General features: G+C 41.3%; 1 protein-coding gene across 1 annotated transcript; it reads right to left on the bottom strand.

The window, feature by feature from the left end:
- Positions 1 to 3,716: 3,716 nt before the first annotated feature.
- Positions 3,717 to 23,942, bottom strand: DNAJC12 (DnaJ heat shock protein family (Hsp40) member C12). Its single transcript, XM_056530259.1, has 5 exons — positions 23,739 to 23,942; positions 21,340 to 21,418; positions 20,249 to 20,388; positions 6,673 to 6,865; positions 3,717 to 4,582 (listed from the first exon to the last, which is right to left on the bottom strand). Exons 1-5 carry the CDS (start codon positions 23,817 to 23,819, stop codon positions 4,488 to 4,490), a joined length of 588 nt encoding a protein of 195 aa, XP_056386234.1. The 5' UTR covers positions 23,820 to 23,942; the 3' UTR covers positions 3,717 to 4,487.
- Positions 23,943 to 24,588: the final 646 nt, after the last annotated feature.

Below are 24,588 nucleotides of genomic sequence, written 5' to 3'. Positions count from 1 at the left end.
CTTTTAACTTTTATTTTTACACTCTTATAGTCCCCATAGGGGACTATTTATAGCAACCATTCGATTGCTAATGCTGTTCAGTGCTATGTATAGGACATAGCACTGATCAGCATTATCGGTCATCTTCTGCTCTGGTCTACGGGAAGGCAGATCAGAGCAGAAGACTCCCGGAAGGCAGAGGAGCCAGGTGAGGGGACCCTCCGTCTGCCGTGCAGGATGATCGGATCGCCGCGGCAGCTCCGATCATCCTGTTAAGGGACCACAATGCTGCAGATGCCGTGATCTGTATTGATCACAGCATCTGAGGGGTTAATGGCGGACATCCGCGGGAACGTGGGTGTCCGCCATTATTGGCAGGTCCCTGGCTGCGATCCACAGCCGGGACCTGCCGCGCATGATGCCGGCATCGTTCTGATGCCCGCAGTTATGCTCAGGGCGTAAATGTACGTCCTGGTGCGTTAAGTACCCCATCACCAGGACGTACATTTACGTCCTGCGTCTTTAAGGGGTTAAGGCCAAATGGGCCTAATCCTTAAGGGGTTAAGGTCGGGATATGAGGATGGGATATCAGGATTATATATGAGGATGGGAAATGAGGTTGGGATATGAGGAGGGTATATGGGTATGGTATGAGGACAAAAGCTTCCTCCTATTTTGCTTTTCCTCCCCCACAAGGATTAGATAGGAAAAAACAGGCAATGCTGGGGTACTCAACTAGTAATAAATAAAGGTAAGAGAGGCAGGAAAATTAGATGTCCAGGGTCAGGATTAGATACTGAGTAACATATACTGACAGGTACCCTTTGAAGCAGCAAGCGCAGCTCTAAAAGCGGCGACCATTGGCTGCAGTCCATGGCTCTTGTGTGTTCATGGCAGCATTTGCCTGGAGTGCCCAATGGCCATGTCTTCCCTGGATGTGATTGAATAATGGAAATTAACAGAAACAGGATGGGTAGCCCACTATGGGATCAGGCAGCATAGTACAATAGTAATCTGCCCAGGTATTCCAAGTCCATGCCTGCTGCAGAGCACGTCTGCTGTATTCTATCTAGTCAGCTATTAAACAACCTTTATTTTAGAGCCAATGGTTGTCAATGCATGCAGGAAGATGGGGATTTACAACAGCTGAAGGACAGGCTAAAGACCACTGTTTTAGTTAGCTTACTCCCGTGTTTTTTTTTTTTTGTTTTTGTTTTTTTTAGCAGGGATCCTCTAGCTTTTGCAAAACTACAACTCCCAGCATGCTCAGACATACTTGAAAATACTGGTTTAAACCTATAATAATGATGATTGGAATGTATAAAAAAAAGTTTAAACGTGCTATATCACCGATCAGGGCTCAGTATAGCCAGTAAATCTGTCTGTTATCTGCTCTGGGATGTTCCCTCTACAAAGGTTCCTATTCAATGACTCCAAACAGGTTGGAAATTGAAAAAGTAATACAGAAAAATCCCACAGCTGGAGGTACTCTGGTTGGGAAGCACTGGCTTATGCCAATGCTATTTGGAATGTAGAACCACACAGGAGATATCTATAGACCACTTCTCCATTTTGTAGAGTTCAATAGCTGAATGTTCATGCATCTGCAACAAATATATTAAAAAAAAATGCTAAAATATAAACCTGAAAATTTATAGTATTTATAGAAAAGGCTATAAAATGCAGCTGCCAGCATTATTTCTGTATTATCAGGCATATTTCTACTTGTTCATCCAAATGTTAATTCATAGCCCACCATGAGTCAGCGTGCAACTCTCTGTAGAAGCAGCGGCTGTTCTGAGGTAATACCCAAATCCGCCATTCTTACAATGTTGCTGTTTCTCTTACACATTACTGCACCTGGGAATCCTGAGAGAATGTCTCCACTTTCTCCTCCCAAGCACCATGACGTCAGCTTAGGCAGACAAATCACAGCGCTGACTGAAAAGTGCGGGAAAATTGACAAGTATAAAGAGACTTTGGCAAAAGCTTCTCTCACAGTCCTGCTGAATGGTGACACCATACAGGACGGTCTCCTGGTTTGCAAGAGGACTAATCGCCAGCCATATTCCCCCCCCCCCCATATATTGTGCCAGGGTGCCCCATGTGTAATGCCAACTGCTGGCATCCTTAAGTGGTTAAGGAGACCTGCCTGTGGCGCACATTGCACACTGTTAAAGCCAACAGCCTTCCTTGGGCATGGCCACATGACTCTTAATGCCGCAGCTGCGGCCCTGAGAGTGGTGACTGCTGGTATCGGCCTACGGCTTCTGGGTGTTCACGATAGACATTTGCCCATTGTGCCTGATGGTCAGTCCGGCCCTGCTGGAAATAAAAGGATTATAGAGCTACGAAATGCTAATGTGCAAATGTGTGCCAACTTTATATCTAGTGATCTGTAAATTATATAAAGTAATGAACAAAGACTGTTACTGCCAATGTCTTTATTAGAAAGTAATGCACATAGACCACATTATTAACCATAAATACATATACATAATAAACAATCTATAGTTTACATTAAATAAGAGGATAAAGCTTTAGTCAGAAAAGATGAGCTTCCAGTCCTTAGCAGCAGCTCCTGGTTTGACTGTAACACTCTTGGCTAAACTGAATTGGAGCTTTGTGCAATCTACCTATTTACTAATTGTAACATTAGCTGCCCTCCCCCCCCCCCCCCCCCTCATTTTAGACCAGTGTTCCCCAAACTGTGGCCCTCCAGATGTTGAAAAACTACAACTCCCAGCATGCCTGGACAGCCAACGGCTGTCCAGGCATGCTGGGAATTGTAGTTTTGCAACATCTGGAGGGCCACAGTTTGGGGACCACTGTTTTAGACAGACTGAGGGAGACAATTTGCCTGCCTGGCAGCTATCTATACAGTGCCAATAGAGTCAGTCAGCTTGTATTATTTCTATTCCTAGAGTCCTGTAATCTTTATAGAGCTATCCATATAACACCCCCTATAAACACGCATACCTAAATTAGCCGGGTCTACATGTTTATTGCCATTGGACGCCTATTACCGTTTTATGAACCATGCATGGGAAAATGTAACATACGGTACTTTCTGTAGGAGGAATATATTCCTACACAGGGTTAATGGCAGGTTATGACACTATGCAATTCTGCTTGCTGTGAGCTGCATAGAAAGATCCTGGTTAAAGCAAACCATTACTTACTGCCTCAGACTAGGGTTGATAACGTTTTCAGTTTAGCTTGAAGTGTCTCCTTAAAAAGAAATATAGTATACAGAGAGAGAAAATGCTTTAAAAATTTTTTTTTTTTTTTTATTTTTTTTTTTATACATACATTTACACTTTCCATCATCTATTTTCCCAGCTCTAATTACCGTACTATGACTTTATGGGATGCATTTGCTGGACACTTTAAAACTTAGACATCATGTTTTATAGTTCCACAGCTTCAGTCCAAAAGTATGCAATCTTAAGGACTGTAGATGACACTTAAAGGGTTATTCCGGCTGGGGACCCCCGCGATCTTGGTGCAGCCCCCAGCATCATGTGCCGGGTGCTGCCTCCGAGACGGGGATGAGAAATCACGGCCAGACCCCCTTGTGATGTCACACCATGCCCCTCCATTCATGTCTATGGGAGGGGGCGTGGTCACGCTCCCACCCATAGACATGAATGGAGGGACGTGGCCAAGACGTCACATCCCTATCTCAGAGGCAGTGCCTGGCACAGAATGCCGGGGGCCGCACCGAGAGGTGCCTGTACCTCAGGAGTGTTTCATGGGGCAGCAATATTACAGTATAAAGTGTAAGAGACAGATAAATATTAAACTTACTAAACACCTGTTTAAATCTTTGGATATGGAGGGTTTAGATCTACAGACAGACTTGCTTGGCATAGAAATCTGAGTGGGAGCCAGTGGTAAAATAAAACCCTTTGCTAGGTTCATAAAGAGCTGCATTATGAAGGGGTTACTTTAGCCCTGAAATACATTGGGACAGATTTACTGTCTAAATTTGAATAAATCTGCCACATCATTGTCTCCGTGATTTGAAATCATTGTTACTATAATTTACACCATTTACTGGCATAAATGATGGTAAATACCCTGGGCCTTGCTGCCTTTAACTAAAAGCCCCACCCACTTCTTCAAAAATAGCAAGAGGGATGTAAACCCGCCCAATTATGATATATTCCCCCCCTCTCCCATTGTTTCTGTAAATTTTAGAGACGGTAAAGAACATTACAATATCCTGATATGTTTTGTATTCTTGCAGCGGCGCCAACACAAATCCCTTTATCTTCATGACACTATATTTCATTACAAGTGCACTTGACAGACAGATCTATGTATACTCAGCTTATACATTTTTTCTTGTCTTAAATGTACAACAGATCACAGAGCTTCTATATAACTATGTCAGATAGGTACAAATATATTAGGAAGCTGTGAAATAAAATACATTAGGTATAAGATTTTTATATACGGTATACTATAGAGGAGAAAGAATTTAACATTTAAGTGGAGGAGGTCTAGATTTCATAATTTCTGAATTTCCGAAGGAGATCCGAGGGGGCCTCAGCTGACCAGCGAAAGCGCAGGAGACAGTAGGTCATGTCAGGATTCCCTATAACCAAATGATAAAGAACAAACTGTTAGAATAGTGCACATAAACAATTACGCTGGTTATATGAGATGTACAGTGAGGACTGTACATTTCATATATCCAGCGTAATTGTTTTAGCAGCACTATTGGAGATCAATGTCCGATTTTATTTTAGCACTGAGTTAAGAAGCAATGTGTAGTAAAAACTAATAGGGATAAAAGCGAAAATAGACATCACATTGGTAAAATCTTATCCATGATCACCAGTGAAATCTAGAATGAAAGGGCTCTAAAGCGATTTCAGACATGTGCATTACTGCTTAGATCTCTGTTAACTAGACAACATTCTGATTGGTTCTCAAGACATATAACTGCTCTATAGAGAACTGTCATTCTGATCATCTGTGGTGGTCCAGGTTCGGGCATAATGTGATCTTTGTGTGGATCTATAACGTATCAAACTAATTTCACTAGTTATAATAATAGAGCTTTCTACTGAGAGAAATACCGTACTATCTGCCTATAAAAAAAGCATTAAAACCTCATAGTCAGGGGACAAGTCCCAAAGTATAAGCCTCTTTAAAAAACAAAACAAAAAAAGTCTTAAGGATAAATTCTTTTATGACAACTCATGATAAAATGAAGGACAATTGGCTGTCATGTGTAAGAGGTAAGACATTAAAATCTTGTTGTGTTGACCTATAATTCGATTTTAAAGGACTTTATAATCTTGACCTATAATCTGATTTTAAAGAACCTGTCATCACTTTAAAGATAGGGTCAATGGGTAGCAAAATACGCAGCTGATCGTTTGTAAAGATGGACAAAGCCGGCTATATGTCGTTACAAGTCACATTGACACCTATGACCAGAGACTAATAATTGTACGACTGTCTCGCTTCCATGTATGTAATGATACAAATATTCTCTATCTACTAATCGCCTTGTTGATATCCAGCCCATCTGAAGAGGAAATACATAGAATCGTCTTTGTGAGGGTTAGGAATTTACTGTCTGTATCTCTACATGAAGCACTATGATTGTATTGCCAATGGAGAGTAAAAGAGAGTACTCCTAAGCTTATAATATCCTCTTAAGTACCGTATTTTTCGCCGTATAAGACGCACATTTTCTTCACCAAAACTGCAAGGGGAAAGTTGGTGCGTCTTATACGGCGAATACACACCTATTGCCGCTATCCCTGCGGCCATCAACGGCCGGGACCCGCGGCTAATACAGGACATCACCGATAGCAGTGATGCCCTGTATTAACTCTTCAGACGCAGCGGTCAGCTCTCTGAAGCGAGAGTGACACTAACCCGGCTGCTCAGTCGGGCTGTTCGGGACCGCCGCAGTGAAATCGCGGCGCCCCGAACAGCTTACAGGACCTTACCTGCCTCCTCTGTGTCTGCTCCATGCCGGAATCCCCTGCATGGCCGGCGCTCTCCTTCGACATCAAGACGTCGTCCGCACGCCGTCCCGTCATCCAATAGGAGCGGCGTGCATAGCGACGTGATGACGGCGACTGAGAGTGTGGATCCCGGGGAAGCAGACGTCTGGAGCGACGGTGACACCCCGGGGGCGCAGCGACAGCAATGGAGCGACATCCAGGGCAGCGGTGATGGGTCCGGAGCGGACGGGACACATGAGTATTACCTCCTATCCAGTGGTCTTCAACCTGTGGACCACCGGATGTTGCAAAACTACAACTCCCAGCATGCCCGGCATGCTGTGAGTTGTAGTTTTGCAACATCTGGAGGTCCACAGGTTGAAGATCACTGTTGGGTTCAGAATCTTTTTTTTCTAGGTTTTGCACCTTTAAAATTGGGTGCGTCTTATATGCCGGTGCGTCCTATAGGGCGAAAAATACGGTATGGGTAGTAGCACATTTTCTTTCTATATTAGAGACTTTTACCATCATATTTGATCATCACTGCTATTCTTTTGCTATTCACTGAATTACTACTACAAAGCAGAAGAGGTTCTATTTTCAACAGACAGACACATTATAAAGTCACAGTAATTCAAGTCCAAAGCGTGACATTTAAGACAAGTAAAGCCTCAGCTTAAAGACCACATCAATTGAAGACTTTATTTAATTGTGGTGTTACCTTCAGGACTTTTAGGCGACAGCAAATCGAAATCTTCTGGTGCTTTCTTCAATACATGATCCTCGTTTTCATCACTGATCTGTTTTTTCTTTTCTTCTGGGTTAAATGAAATGTCATCATGTGTTTCAGTTGGAGATTTATCTGGGGCCTCCAGCATGGCTTCCTTTTTGTTCTTTACAGCCCAATGCATTGACTATAATATATATAATTTATATCATTATAATTAATATAGGCTTCTGAGACTGTATTTGCAGGGTTCGGCTTTCTGCATTTTTTTAACGTGCTTTTCCCACAATGTTGGCATATTTGCAGCAAAAATGGCACTATTATTAAATAGCAAAATAGTGCAATTTTTTGCTGGGAAAATGCATCAAAGATGTGGAAAAGTCACACCATGTGAACACAGCCTTGAATGGGTTATTCATAATTTATACGAAAATATCCACTTAACGCAGCAGTTACCTCTTCCCCCTTAAATTTTTTTCAAGCAGAATTACAACTCCTGGTGAACATTAAAGGGGTACTACCGTGGAAAACTTCTTTTTTAAATCAACTGGTGCCAGAAAATTAACCAGATTTGTAAATTATTTCTATTTAAAAGTCTTAGTCCTTCCAGTACTTTTTAGGGGCTATATACTACAGATGAAATGCTTATCTTTTTAGATTTCTCTGATGTCATGACCACAGTGCTCTCTACTGACCTCTGCTGTCCATTTTAAGAATTGTCTAGAACAGGAGAAAATCCTCATAGCAAACCTATGCTGCTCTGGACAGTACCTAAAATAGAGAGCAGAGGTCAGCACAGAGCACTGTGGTCATGACATCAGAGAAATCAAAAAAGATAAGCATTTCCTCTGTAGTATATAGCCCCTAAAATGTACTGGAAGGATTAAGTAATTTACAAATATGTTTAACTTTCTGGCACCAGTTGATATATATAAAGTTTTCCACAGTACTACCCCTTTAAGGAATCCCCACACTTTTAACTTCATAGTATATTCACAATTCACAGATATAAAACAAACAAAAAAAATTAGCTATAGATTTGGGTTTTATGAAACACCCTTAACACTCATTGAAGGAAACTATTTTAATTAATAAATGTTTTTCCACAAACAAAAATTCTAATTGCTACTAATTACTTTGCTGCTCCTCTCTATGGCTCATATGACAGCTTGAATTATTTGAGACATTGAATACACTGCTTAAAATTTTTTTACATTAAGCTTTTTTAAAGATCTTTGAGGAGACTTGTAAAAAATGGTGGCGGCACTTACAATGGGGCAAAAAAAAGTATTTAGTCAGCCCCCAATTGTGCAAGTTCTCCCACTTAAAAAGATGAGAGAGGCCTGTAATTTTCATCATAAGTATACCTGAACTATGAGAGACATAATGAGAAAAAAAATCCATAAAATCACATTGTCTGATTTTTTAAGAATTTATTTGCAAATTATGGTGGAAAATAAGTATTTGGTCACCTACAAACAAGAAACATTTCTGGCTCTTACAGGCCTGTAACATCTTCTTTAAGAGTCTCCTCTGTCCTCCACTCGTTACTTGTATTAATGGCACCTGTTTGAACTTGTTATCAGTATAAAAGACACCTGTCCACAACCTCAAACAGTGACACTCCAAACTCCACTATGGCCAAGACCAAAGAGCTGTCGAAGGACACCAGAGACAAAATTGTAGACCTGTACCAGGCTGGGAAGACTGAATCTGCAATAGGCAAGCAGCTTGGTGTGAAGAAATCAACTGTGGGAGCAATTATTAGAAAATTTAAGACATACAAGTCCACTGATAATCTCCCTCAATCTGGGGCGCTACACAAGATCTCACCCCGGGGTGTCAAAATGATCACAAGTACAGTGAGCAAAAATCCTAGAACCTCACGGGGGACCTAATGAATGACCCGCAGAGAGCTGGGACAAAAGTAACAAAGGCTACCATCAGTAACACACTATATTGCCAGGGACTCAAATCATGCAGTACCAGATGTGTTCGCCTGCTTAATCCAGTACATGTCTGGGCCCATCTGAAGTTTTCTAGAGAGCATTTGGATGATCCAGAAGAGGATTGGGAGAATGTTATATGGTCAGATGAAACCAAAGTAGAACTTTTTGGTAAAAACTCAACTTGTGTTTGGAGGAGAAAGAATGCTGAGTTGCATCCAAAGAAAACCATACCTACTGTGATGCATGGGGGTGGAAACATCTGGTGCTGTTTTTCCACTAAGGGACCAGGATGACTGATCCATGCAAAGGAAAGAATGAATGGGGCCATGTATCATGAGATCTTGAGTGAAAAACTCCCTCCATCAGCAAGGGCATTGAATATGAAACATGGCTGGGTATTTCAGCATGACAATGATCCCAAAAACAATGCCCGGGCAATGAAGGAGTGGCTTCATAAGAAGCATTTCAAGGTCCTGGAGTGGCCTATCCAGTCTCCAGATCTCAACCCCATAGAAACCCTTTGGAGGGAGTTGAAAGTCTGTGTTGCCCAGCGACAGCCCCAAAACATCACTGCTCTAGAGGAGATCTTCATGGATGAATGGGCCAAAATACCAGCGACAGTGTGTGAAAACCTTGTGAAGACTTACAGAAAAGATTTGACCTCTATCATTGCCAAAAAAGGGTATATAACAAAGTATTGAGATGAACTTTTGTTATTGACCAAATACCTATTTTCCACCATAATTTGCAAATAATCCTTTAAAAATTAGACACTGTGATTTTATGGATTTTTTTTCTCATTATGTCTCTCATAGTTGAGGTATACCTAAGATGAAAATTACAGGCCTCTCATCTTTTTAAGTGGGATAACTTGTGTGTTAACTTGTATGTGTGTTAACAATGAAAGGTACTTTTTTCATGGAGAAATGCAGGGACAATGCACACTACAATCAGGTACATTCCACAAGAAAGAGCACAAGAAAATAAAGGGTTTTCTTTATTCTCCCTCCTGTGTGACTGACTGTTGAAATCAAGATGTATGCCAGAGCTGGCCCTGTCATAAAAGACTGAGGGGGAGCGTATATTAGAAAATAGGGATGTCCTGATACCATTTTTTAAAAGACAGAGTACAACTACCGATACTTTTTTTTCAAGTACTCACCGATACCAAATATCGGGTTTTTTTTTTTATGGGAAAAAGGTGGGGTTTTTTTTTGTTTGTTTTTAATCGAGAAAGGGCATTTTTTTTTTTTTTAGATTTTATTTTAAAAGGGGGGATTCAGACCTTTATTAGGGAAGTGGTTAATTCACATTTATTATAAAAAAAAATGTCCTCCAGATCCCCCCCCACTTTTTTTTTAGTCCCCATAGGGCACTATTACATGCAATCTGTGGATTGCATACACTGATCAATGATATGCAGTAGCATAGCATTGATCAGTGTTATCGGCACTCCTTTACTACTGCCTGCCAAGGCTAGCAGCAGTAAAGGAGCGACGATTGGACGGCACGGTAAGGGACCTCCGGCCATCCTCACAGCTGATCAGGACACCACGATTTCACAGCTGTGATCCCAATCAGCATCCCTGAGCTAACCGGCAGTTAACTTCAGGACTTTTAGATGCTGCGATCAACTGATTGCGACGTCTATAGGGTTAATGCAAGACATCACCGCGATCTGTGATGTTCAGCATTAGCCACAGGTCCTGGCTATGATGCGCGCTCAGCTGCTGGGTGCGCTGCTTAGTTCGGCACCTCCATGATACCTGCCGGCGGGGGTCCCGCCTGCGAGTATTGGATTAGGTATCGGGGACATTTACACGAGTCCTGATACTGATACCAGTATCAGTATCGGGACATCCCTATTAGAAAACCAAGTGGAAGCCACGTTAGAGAAGATATAAACAGGAAGAGATCTTCCATTCATCATCCCAGATGAAGGAAAACAAATCTAAGTTTCCGAAAGAAGTTAGAATTGCGGATCTCACAACCTACCATAGTGACGTCACTATCGACAGCCAGCACCCCCAAGGCAACTTCTTAGCGGGGTGTATCACGGTAGAGACGCCACCAACTGGGACAATATCCCGTCATCCCCTTCTACATCTTTTTGACAAGAACTCACGTATACATCGATTTCTCTGCACTAGGAGACTTCAAAAAAGGATTGTGTAAAAGATGCCATTGATCTAGGTACTATGTATGAAGAATCGCAGATAGCAGTGTGAACTAATTCCAATATAGAGACAGCACCGATTTCCATTTTACTCTCTCTAGTGCAGCTGGTCCATTGGTCCGCAAGGTTTTTTCTGCTATGGATACCTATTTATTTGACAACATCCACACAGTTATGTCTGGGAATTATACCAGGACAGATGTAAACTTGGTTCTGTTTTTATTTGAGTTTTATACATGATATACACCACTTCTTATTATTTTATTATTATATATTTATTATTATTATATATTTCTTCCCTATTTCTACCTATACTTCATATACAGATATGCTACATTTATATCACATTATAACATAAATGTGTATATATACTTTCATTTCATTATAAACCCATCACACGCGTATATATATGTATATATATATATATATATATATATATATATATATATATATCTTACAACAAGTCTGTATGTGACACATGGGTCCATACGATCAGTATAGCAGCAGTTACTTCCAGATCCTTTATCAGCGCTAGTGTTATACATTTGTTACATAAGCCTACATTTTATCATCTTTTTCAGTTAACCATTAGCGTTGTTCATTTGGAATTTTCCTGTATACCTGTGCATTGACTATAGGGAGAATTATTACCATTTTCCCAGTTTTTTGTACCGGACACATAACCCGGTATCATAAATGAGTAGGGATATGTGACTCTTTTTTTTATCAGGCATCATATTAATAAGTTTAAATAGAATGGAACCAGACAAAAATTTGAGCATCTTGTCATTGATCAATGCAGATTGGTAATTCATCACTGAATATCACTTTCATCCAATCCTCCACACTCAATGATCTCCTCTCTATAGCTGACTGCAACCTTGTTTCCTAATGTTCCTATTGCTGTTTTTTTTTCTTCTTGACCTTTTATTTAGTTCATTTTTCCCCCCTACATTTTCAAGTCATATTTCTTGGAGTTTCCTTATACAACCTTTCCACAATCCTATTATACCTGCACCCAAATGCATCCACCACTGAGAACAACTAACATCACACTCAATGTTTAATTTCTGTCTTGAATTAGTTTTAAAATCCTTTTCTTTGTTTTGACACACAACTCCCTCGCTGGGACCATGTTTTTTTTTTTTAATCTTTTTTTTTTTTTTTCCAATTAGACAATCCACAGCTTAGGAAGGTCTGTAAGCCCTTTCTCTTTCATTTGTTTTGGAAATTCATATTACAAGATGATATGCTTTTTGCTCCACTATTTGATCTGGAAAAACATATGCCAAAATGTTCAGCTTGTTTTGTGTCATATTTGTGCTCAGAGTTTTATGTTAAAGGGGTATCATCTTATTTTAAATGGATATCATCATATCGTGTGGATATGCCATAGATGGTATAGGATAGTAATATCGCTTTTATTCTATTTAATATTACTTCTTAAATAACCTATGGTTTGACAGTGTTATAGATAAATCTACAATATTGTCCATTTTTATATACTATGCCAGCAGGAGATTTAGGAGGGTGTTAAGCAATAGTAAACTATTACTACATGGAAAAGAAAGACAGACATATTGGATTTAAATCACCCAATCCTATTGTTTTGGGAGAGATAAGCCGTCACTAGAGCTATCTGTCTGCAGCATAGCCCTTCCCTTTTAGTAGAGGAAACATTAAACTTTTTCTTGTGCCAAATGTTCACGTGTACAGGTAGGTTAGGAGAGAGAAATGTCGGCTGAAGGAAATGTATTGTGAAAGGTGTATGGCCATCTTTATAATGAAACATTTTCTAGGCATCTCTGATCTTAATTTATCTATCTATCTATCTATCTATATATATATATATATATATATATATATATATATATATATATATATATATATATATAAAACTGAATGTGTGTGTGTATGTATGTATGTATGTATGTATGTTCCACAAAAACTTTCAAACAGCTAAACATATTAACAAGAAACTTGGCACACATGTTACTTATATGTCAACAACAAACATAGGATAGGTGATTTAACCCTTACTCACCCCCATTTGCCAGGGGCGGTGCTTATGTTTAAAGTCCCATGCAAGTCAATGGGAAATATATGTTACTGCATAACTTCCAAACGGCTGGAGATATTTCGATAATAATTGGTCACATGTTACTTATATGTCCACTTAAAATATAGGATAGTTAATTTAACCCTTAACTACCCCCATTTGTGAGTTTTTTTTATTTATTTTTTTTTTTTAAGTCCCATGCAAATCAATGGGAAATGTATGTTCCCATATAATTTCCATATGGCTGGAGATATTTCAATACCTGGTACACATATTACGAGTCGGGATATGAGGACGGGATGGGAGGTCGGGATAGGAGGACGGGATATGAGGACGAGATAGGAGGTCGGAATAGGAGGTCGGGTAGGAGATCGGAATAGGAGGACGGGATATGAGGACGGGATGGGAGGTCGGGATAGGAGGATGGGATAGGAGGTCGGGATAGGAGGTCGGGATAGGAGGATGGGATAGGAGGTCGGGATAGGAGGTCGAGATAGGAGGTCGGGATGGGAGGTCGGGATAGGAGGTTGGGATAGGAGGACGGGATAGGAGGTCGGGATAGGTCGGGATAGGAGGTCCAGATTGGAGGACGGGATAGGAGGTCGGGATAGGAGGTCGAGATAGGAGGACTGGATAGGAGGACTGGATAGGAGGACGGGATAGGAGGACGGGATAGGAGGTCGAGATAGGAGGACGGGATAGGAGGACGGGATAGGAGGACGGTATAGGAGGTCGGGACAGGAGGTCGAGATAGGAGGACGGGATAGGAGGTCGGGATGTGGGGTTGGGATATGACAACAATATATGAGGACTGCATATGAAGTCAAAAGCTTCCTCCTTTGTTTATTTTCCTCCCCAACAAGGAAGGAAAAACCGGGCAATGCCAGGTACTCAGCTAGTCTATATCTATAAAACTCAATGTGTGTGTGTGTGTATATGTATGTATGTGTGTATGTTCCACCAAAACTTCCAAACGGCTAAAGATATTAACATGAAACTTGGCACACGTTACTTATATGTCAACAACAAACATAGGATAGGTGATTTAACCCTTACTCACCCCCATTTGCCAGGGGTGGGGTTTATGTTTAAAGTCCTATACAAGTCAATGGGAAATATATGTTACTGCATAACTTCCAAACGGCTGGAGATATTTCGATAATACTATATGCCCACTTAAAATATAGGATAGTTAATTTAACCCTTAACTACCCACATTTGTGAGGGTCGGGGTTTTTGTTTAAAGTCCCATGTAAATCAATGGGAAATGTATGTTCCCACATAACTTCCGTACGGCTGGAGATATTTCAATACATGGTACACATATTACGGGTCGGGATATGAGGTCGAGATAGGAGGACGGGATAGGAGGACGGGAAAGGAGGTCGGGATAGGAGATCGAGATTGGAGGACGAGATAGGAGGTCAAGATAGGAAGACTGGATATGAGGTCGGGATAGGAGGACGGGATATGAGGACGAGATATGAGGTCGGGAAAGCAGGACGGGATAGGAGGTCGGGATAGGAGAACGGGATAGGAGGTCGGGATAGGAGCTCGAGATAGGAGATCGAGATTGGAGGACGGGATAGGAGGTCGGGATATGAGGACAAGATATGAGGTCGGGATAGGAGGTAAGGTAGGAGGACGGGATAGGAGGACGGGATAGGAGGTCGAGATAGGAGGACGGGATAGGAGGTCGAGATAGGAGGACGGCATAGGAGGTCGGGATAGGAGATCGGGATATGGGGTTGGGATATGACAACAATATATGAGGACTGGATATGAAGTCAAAAGCTTCCTCCTTTGTTTATTTTCCTCCCCAACAAGGATTAGGAAAGAAAATCTGGGCAAGGCCGGGTACTCAGCTTGTATATCTATCTATATATATAAAACTCAACGTGTGTGTGTGTGTGTGTATGTATGTATGTGTGTGTATGTATGTATGTGTGTGTATGTTCCACAAAAACTTCCAAACGGCTAAAGATATTAACATGAAACTTGGCACACATGTTACTTATATGTCAACAACAAACATAGGGTAGGTGATTTAACCCTTACTTACCCCCATTTGCCAGGGGTGGGGCTTATGTTTAAAGTCCCATACAAGTCAATGGAAATATATGTTACTGCATAACTTCCAAACGGCTGGAGATATTTCGATAATACTTGGTCACATGTTACTTATATGTCCACTTAAAATATAGGACAGTTAATTTAACCCTTAACTACCCCCATTTGTGAGGGTCGGGGTTTTTGTTTAAAGTCACATGTAAATCAATGGGAAATGTATGTTCCCACATAACTTCCGTACGGCTGGAGATATTTCAATACCTGGTACACATATTACGGGTCGGGATGGGAGGATGGGATATGAGGACGGGATATGAGGTTTGGATAGGAGGTCAGGTAGGAGGACGGGATAGGAGGTCGAGATAGGAGGACGGGAAAGCAGGACGGGATAGGAGGTCGAGATAGGAGGTCGATCTAGGAGATCGAGATTGGAGGACGGGATAGGAGGTCAAGATAGGAGGACTGGATATTAGGACTGGATATGAGGTCGGGATAAGAGGACGAGATATGAGCTCGGGATAGGAGGATGGGATAGGAGGTCTGGATAGGAGGACGAGATAGGAGGACGGGATAGGAGGTCGAGATATGAGGACGGGAAAGGAGGACGGGAAAGGAGGACGGGAAAGGAGGACGGGATAGGAGGTCGAGATAGGAGATTGAGATAGGAGATCGAGATAGGAGATAGAGATTGGAGGACGGGATAGGAGGTCGAGATAGGAGGACTGGATATGAGGTTGGGATAGGAGGACGGGACATGAGGACAAGATATGAGGTCGGGATAGGAGTTAAGGTAGGAGGACGGGATAGGAGGTCGGGATAGGAGGACGAGATAGGAGGTCGGGATAGGATGTGTGTGTATGTATGTATGTGTGTATGTTCCACAAAAACTTCCAAACGGCTAAAGATATTAACATGAAACTTGGCACACATGTTACTTATATGTCAACAACAAACATAGGATAGGTGATTTAACCCTTACTCACCCCCATTTGCCAGGGGTGGGGTTTATGTTTAAAGTCCTATACAAGTCAATGGGAAATATATGTTACTGCATAACTTCCAAACGGCTGGAGATATTTCGATAATACTATATGCCCACTTAAAATATAGGATAGTTAATTTAACCCTTAACTACCCACATTTGTGAGGGTCGGGTTTTTGTTTAAAGTCCCATGTAAATCAATGGGAAATGTATGTTCCCACATAACTTCCGTAAGGCTGGAGATATTTCAATACCTGGTACACATATTACGGGTCGGGATATGAGGTCGGGATAGGAGGACGGGATAGAAGGATGAGATAGGAGGTCGGGATAGGAGGACGGGAAAGGAGGTCGGGATAGGAGATCGAGATTGGAGGACGGGATAGGAGGTCAAGATAGGAGGACTGGATATGAGGTCGGGATAGGAGGACGGGATATGAGGACGAGATATGAGGTCGGGAAAGCAGGACGGGATAGGAGGTCGGGATAGGAGGACGGGATATGAGGACAAGATATGAGGTCGGGATAGGAGGTACGGTAGGTGGACGGGATAGGTGGACGGGATAGGAGGTCGGGATAGGAGGTCGAGATAGGAGGACTGGATAGGAGGTCGGGATAGGAGGATGGGATAGGAGGTCGGGATAGGAGGACGGCATAGGAGGACGGCATAGGAGGACGGCATAGGAGGACGGCATAGGAGGTCGGGATAGGAGGTCGGGATAGGAGGTCGGGATATGGGGTTGGGATATGACAACAATATATGAGGACTGGATATGAAGTCAAAAGCTTCCTCCTTTGTTTATTTTCCTCCCTAACAAGGATTAGGAAAGAAAATCTGGGCAAGGCCGGGTACTCAGCTTGTATATCTATCTATCTTTTTATATATATATATATATATATATATATATATATATATAAAACTCAACGTGTGTGTGTGTGTATGTATGTATGTATGTGTGTGTATGTTCCACAAAAACTTCCAAACGGCTAAAGATATTAACATGAAACTTGGCACACATGTTACTTACATGTCAACAACAAACATAGGGTAGGTGATTTAACCCTTACTTACCCCCATTTGCCAGGAATGGAAATATATGTTACTGCATAACTTCCAAACGGCTGGAGATATTTCGATAATACTTGGTCACATGTTACTTATATGTCCACTTAAAATATAGGACAGTTAATTTAACCCTCAACTACCCCCATTTGTGAGGGTCGGGGTTTTTGTTTAAAGTCACATGTAAATCAATGGGAAATGTATGTTCCCACATAACTTCCGTACGGCTGGAGATATTTCAATACCTGGTACACATATTACGGGTCGGGATGGGAGGTCGGGATAGGAGGATGGGATATGAGGACGGGATATGAGGTTTGGATAGGAGGTCAGGTAGGAGGACGGGATAGGAGGTCGAGATAGGAGGACGGGAAAGCAGGACGGGATAGGAGGTCGAGATAGGAGGTCGATCTAGGAGATCGAGATTGGAGGACGGGATAGGAGGTCAAGATAGGAGGACTGGATATTAGGACTGGATATGAGGACTGGATATTAGGTCGGGATAAGAGGACGAGATATGAGCTCGGGATAGGAGGATGGGATAGGAGGTCTGGATAGGAGGACGAGATAGGAGGACGGGAAAGGAGGTCGGGATAGGAGGTCGAGATATGAGGACGGGAAAGGAGGACGGGAAAGGAGGACGGGATAGGAGGTCGGGATAGGAGGTCGGGATAGGAGGTCGGGATAGGAGGTCGAGATAGGGATAGGAGGTTGGGATAGGAGGTCGAGATAGGAGATCGAGATTGGAGGTCGAGATTGGAGGTCGAGATAGGAGGACTGGATATGAGGTTGGGATAGGAGGACGGGATATGAGGACAAGATATGAGGTCGGGATAGGAGTTAAGGTAGGAGGACGGGATAGGAGGATGAGATAGGAGGTCGGGATAGGAGGACGGGATAGGAGGTCGGGATATGGGGTTGGGATATGACAACAATATATGAGGACTGGATATGAAGTCAAAAGCTTCCTCCTTTGTTTATTTTCCTCACCAACAAGGATTAGGAAGGAAAAACCGGGCAACGCCGGGTACTCAGCTAGTATATATATAAAACTCAACGTGTGTGTGTATGTATGTATGTGTGTATGTTCCACAAAAACTTTCAAACGGCTAAAGATATTAACATGAAACTTGGCACACGTTACTTACATGTCAACAACAAACATAGGATAGGTAATTTAACCCTTACTCACCCCCATTTGCCAGGGGCGGGGTTTATGTTTAAAGTCCCATGCAAGTCAATGGGAAATATAAGTTACTGCATAACTTCCAAACGGCTGGAGATATTTCGATAATACTTGGTCACATGTTACTTATATGTCCACTTAAAATATAGGATAGTTAATTTAACCCTTAACTACCCCCATTTGTGAGGGTCGGGGTTTTTGTTTAAAGTCCCATGCAAATCAATAGGAAATGTATGTTCCCACATAACTTCTGTATGGCTGGAGATATTTCAATAACTGGTACACATATTATGGGTCGGGATAGGAGGTTGGGATAGGAGGTTGGGATAGGAGGACGGGATAGGAGGACGGGATAGGAGGACGGGATAGCAGGTCGGGATAGGAGGACCGGGATAGGAGGTCGAGATAGGAGGTCGAGATAGGAGGTCGGGATAGGAGGTCGAGATAGGAGGACGGGATAGGAGGTCGAGATAGGAGGACGGGATAGGAGGTCGAGATATGAGGACGGGATAGGAGAACGGGATAGGAGGTCGGGATAGGAGGACGGGATAGGAGGACGGGAAAGGAGGACGGGATAGGAGGTCAGGATAGGAGGTCGGGATATGATGACGGGATAGGAGGTTGGGATATGACAACAATATATGAGGACGGGATATGAAGTCAAAAGCTTCCTCCTTTGTTTATTTTCCTCCCCAACAAGGATTAGGAAGGAAAAACCGGGCAACGCCGGGTACTCAGCTAGTATATATATAAAAAAAAACTCAGTGTGTGTGTGTGTGTTCCAGCATCACGTCCAAACGGCTAAAGATATTAACATAAAACTTGGCACACGTTACTTTTATGTCAACAACAAACATAGGTAGGTAACTTAACCCTTACTCACCCCCATTTGCCAGGGTGGTTTTTTTGTTTAAAAACCCATACAAGTCTATGGGAAATATATGTTACTACATAACTTCCAAACGGCTGGAGATATTTCGATAATACTTGGTCGCATGTTACTTACATGTCAACTTAAAATATAGGATAACTCATTTAACCCTTAACTACCCCATTTGTGAGGGACGGGGTTTTTGTTTAAAGTCCCATGCAATCAATGGGAAATGAATGTTCCCACATAACTTCCGTACGGCTGGAGATATTTCAATAATACCTGGTACATGGTCGAGATAGGAGGTCGGGATATGAGGACAGGATAGGAGGTCGAGATATAAAGGATGGGATATGAGGTCAGGATATGAGGTCGAAATAGAAGGTCGGGATATGAGGGTGGCATAGGAGGTTGGGATAGGAGGTAGGGATATGAGGATGGGATAGGTGGTCGAGATATCAGGATGGGATATGAGGTCGGGATATGATGTCAAAAGCTTCCTCCTTTGTTGATTTTCCTCCCCAACAAGGATTAGGAAGAAAAAAAACGGGCAACACCGGGTACTCAGCTAGTATATTAATATATTTGGACTGCTTTCTTACAGCCGTGGAGCAATTCATTTGAGTATAACCAAAGGATACATTTGTGGGCAGGTTCTATGTTCTTTCATAAGTGCATTCAACGCACTGTAGCCATCCTATCCCTGATGTAAAACAGTAAGTTTATATGATTCCTTTTTGCATTTATACTGGCAACCAGTTCGACAATGCTATTGCCTTCATTCCCAAGTAGGGTTTGTAATCTAATTTCCCTATCTGAAGGACCCCAGTGCTGAACATGAGTCACATGATTCATTGGATTAGGAAATGTTTACTTGCAATGTTCAAAGGCTCTCGATATTGAAACCATTTAACCAAAACAAATAATTGCAAAATAGCACATGACGTCTTTATAACAAACAAAACACATGTGCTGATGGAACGTCCCCTCCTCCCCCCATATAATGTCATTTTTGTTGTGCCACATGAGAAGCGTAACTTCTTACAAACATGTTTAAGAAATAAATCCCAGACAGCATGGAGTCATATAAACACTATACTTGTGTTTAAATTAGGAAGCCCCTCTTGTTCTCCTGTTCTTATTTACTTGAGGCTCTGTATGATTTTTCTTAATGCTCCCTATATTATGTTCCTACCATATATAAGGTGACCTACCATTTTTATTGAATCATTCAAGGCTTCCCATTGTGAAAATGGAATCATGATGCTACTTCGTCTCCAATAGTCATACTGTGTTCGACTCTCCTCATTGGTTAGGGTATCTCTGGCTTGTTGAAGTCTCTGAAACTGTTCAACTACAAAATAAAAAAATGTAAGTAAGGATTCAATATATCTGACTGCAAATTGGAAATGTTACAGAAAAGACAACTACTATTTATACACTAGAAAAATACATCATGTGGGCTTGTTCTATTTAGATTGTCATCAGTCCTGCCATCTTCTCCTGCCCTTTAATTTTTGCAACAGGATTAGTTTTTGCTGGATTATTATCCATGCCATGTTTTTGTTGTGCCTGGTTTTAGGGGATGCCTAAGTTTATTTAATAATCTAGCTACTAGCCTTAGGCACTGATTATATTGATTTGGTTTGTACTCTGCTGCCATGTGCTATATTTGTATAGTCCAGTCTGTCTATGTGAGTTTTAGCATTATATTTTGAAAAGTTCTGGTCTTGTTGTCGTCAGATATTCCCTTAAGCAATAGAGTAAGTGCCTGACCATGGGGGTCCGACCGATGGGACCCTCTGCGATCTCCTGCACGGCACCCTGTATCCCTGGGAACGGGGCATGTCTGCCCCCTCCATGTATCTCTATGCTAGAGCTGGGGATAAGGCGTTCGGGTATCTATGGCTCTCCCCTAGAGATTCATGGAGGGGACGTGTCAGCCATGGTTTCGTGTGGGGGTCCCAAGCAGCAGATTGTGGTGGGTCTCAGCTGTTGGACCCCCCGCGATCAGACACTTATTCCCTATCCTTTGGATAGGGGATACATTTTCCTGCACAATAATTTTTCTTTAAGTCTGTATTGTTCTGTGGTGTGTTTGCTGTTTGTACTCCATCCATCTAAGCCATCATGCAAGACTACTACTCCCTACAAGACCAGGAGGGGTTAGAAGGGGTTGCTTTTCCAGAAATATAACAATTCTATTCTTAAACAACCCATATGATTAAGTTGGTGGCTTTGAACATGTACATTTTTTTAGAACAATTATTGTAATGTCAATTATCATAGTGAAGTAATGAAATACCTGCTTTTCGATTGCCTAGATGTTTGTCAGGATGACACTCGAGGGCTCTAACCTTATATTCTGCCGTAATTTGTTCAACCTGATGGAAAAACATACACAGTAAATTGCTTGTGACGTCTCTATATAAAAAACTGTCTTCCTGACTATTCAAATAAGAACAAGCCTTACACTTTCTGACAGTGCTTTGCCGTTTCCCTAGAGCAGCAGAAGCCTGTCATGATTCATCTTCCTCTTCTGTTATTAGAACCATGTTTTCCCTTAGTCACTGTTACCTACCCGATAACAAGTGCAAGTTTAAAGCCCATGAATTAATTACCATTGTCAACACTGGAGATGATAGGCGAACGCTCATAGACGTATGTACCACACGTCCAGGGTCTGTGTTTCAACACGGTTTTTCTGACCCCTTATCTTTTCTAGTGATCAATCATTTCTATTACTAAGTTGACACAGAGTAATACAGAACATATATATATATATATATATATATATATATATATATATATATATATAAAAGAAGCGGCTGCAGCACACCAGAGTATCCAAAATACAAAAAGTGATTTATTCCAGCTAAAAATAGGACGTTTCTGTGGTCTCACACCACCTTTCTCAAGTCCACTTGAGAAAGGTGGTGTGAGACCACAGAAACGTTGTCCTATTTTTAGCTGAAATAAATCACTTTTTGTATTTTGGATACTCTGGTGTGCTGCAGCTGCTTCTTTTTTCTACAATTTTGGACCCAGGACCGGGGTCCCTGAGACCACTTGTACCCATAAACTCACCTCTATTTTGAGAGTACTGCTTCGATATATATATATATATATATATATATATATATATATATATATATACACACACAACAACAACAGCAAAGACTCACATTATTACACTACTTATAGCAGATTACATATTCAAGAAATTGAAATAATGTAAAAACACAGTTCCACACAAGACCAAATCTCTGCCCCCACCAACTGAATATGAAAATATCTTGTGTTCTCTCCTCCACTGATTATATCCCAATAGCACCAACACAAACTAAAACAGAACTTTTACTGAAAGGCCAATTTAAATAAGTACCCCATAGAAAAAAAAAGCATAAAGCAGTTATGACCTATAATCATCCCTACTCTGGGTAAACAGATATATCAACCCAAACATCAAATGAAGAAATATACAATGACAAGGAGGGGGGTGAGCCAATGGACCGGTCACCACATCATAAAATACAGGGAATAGATGACCCCACCTATATTTGGCACAGTGTGATGTGAACAGAATGAACAATTGCTTTTGATGTTCTTTTCACCAGTTATCATAAATGTCAGCTGTATAAATCAGTCACTTGTTCATTGTGAAGAGGAAGCGATATGATGCTAGGATAAGCTGCTGTGAGTCAACAATGAAACACTCATCATCCATATGAGACCAATAAATCATCTTCATCTTGCAACCAAACACCGAACTTTGCCATAGGGGCTTGCCATAATATCCATGCTTATTATCTTAAAAATCTCCGATTAGAAAGGTTTGAAGGAAAGTGTAACACCAATTTCCTCCTCTGACTCCTATCCTAGTTTAGACTTCTAATATATATGCGTGTGTGTGTGCAACAAAGACTTTAGATTGGGATGTCCCTTTAAGCTTTGTTTATATAAAACTAGATACATTCCCTGAATTTTCTTATGTGATTGAGGGGAAGAGTTTTTATATTTTTTTGTTTACCTCGACTTCCTGATATCAAAGAAGAATAAAATTCTATTTTATATGTACATGATGCCAAACAACATAACTCGTGCTTTGATTTCCATTGCACCTCTACTATTATTATTAGCATCTCTTCTTTCTTTGGAATTGCTAGGACATTATTAGGTCATTATTCACATAGTGTTCATTTTTATTTCTATGTTCATTCATAGGATGAGACTTTATATATGATAACTTGTTTATGAAAACTCTCCAAACAATTATTAAACATAAACACAATATTTAAAGTGGTACTATATAAAAACAATCTCTCTTTATACATATCTTCTGTGACAATCACATCATTTCGGACCGACAAACCTACCCTTCACCTACGGGCCAAAAGGCACCTGCAAGGATCCAAGTTTGTTTAGAGGAAACTGTTTCTTCCTACCTTCCAATTGCTAAATAGTTACTTTGTCTTTAAGCCTAGATAAAAGGTAACATAAAAGTGCATGCAACATCACAAATACCGTGTATTACAGCATACACAACCACATCGGAGCCTGCTGTGCAAAATTGTATGTATATAACCAGACATTTTCAGACGTGCCACTATAATGATAATACTAACAACCTATAATGAACAATAATGATGTAACTGAGTAGAACAGCTCGATGTAAAAAGCAGAATAGATAAGATGGACACTGACCGTGGAGAGCTCATCACAGCCCAGCAGAGTGTAATAATCCTCCCCCACAGCCTCTTCAGTGCTATTCAGAATAGACTCCATCTGTGTGACAGGATGAACCGAATACACCCAGCTCTGCCTCTCTCCACTGTATAATGATACAGGGCACTCCACCAGCCTTTATGTTAGATGGGCAGCTCCACACTTGTTGCCTGCTATTGGCATTTGGAAGGGGGAGAGGCTGCTGTACACGCAGTGCAGCCTGGGAAATATAGTTAACAGAAAAAAGGCTTATTACGTTTGCATGTTTACAATAAGAGATGAAGCTGGTTTGTATTATACTAGTGTCTCAGGGAAAGGTCATTGACGCAGGATGATTTTCCTATTACAACGTGGCCTGTAATGACAAAGATGATAAATAAAACATTAAGTAAACAGTATACAGTAATAGTGTCATACTCATTGATACACAGTGCCACATTTAGACTTGGGCTATGTTCCTTCACAATATTGTAGGTCAGTCATTATTCTAGCTGTAAATGGATAAAAAAATTGACCAAAAGCTAAAAACAAAATAACAAAACTGTGTGAAAACATAGCCTCATGCAAAAAAGTGGCTAAAAATACAGACTAAAAACCTTGTTAGAGCATAGCCTCAAGCAGTGTTTTAGAACACTGACAATAAAAAGAGTTCAATATTACATATTACTGTAAGTTGGTTAAAGGGTTGGAAAAGATTTGCGTAGTGACCTAATCATGCCTAACTAATGGAAAGCTCAAGCCTAATGGCACCTGTTCTGTTCCAAAGTTGTGCACTGGCTGAGTGCAGGATCCAAGCGCGGGTGTCAGGGTGGAGGTGAGTTGGATTGTC

The sequence above is a fragment of the Hyla sarda genome, chromosome 7, assembly GCF_029499605.1.
Source record: "Hyla sarda isolate aHylSar1 chromosome 7, aHylSar1.hap1, whole genome shotgun sequence".
Lineage (NCBI taxonomy): Eukaryota > Metazoa > Chordata > Amphibia > Anura > Hylidae > Hyla > Hyla sarda.
Note: the sequence above shows the minus strand (reverse complement) of the source record. Positions and strands in the feature narration are given on the sequence as shown.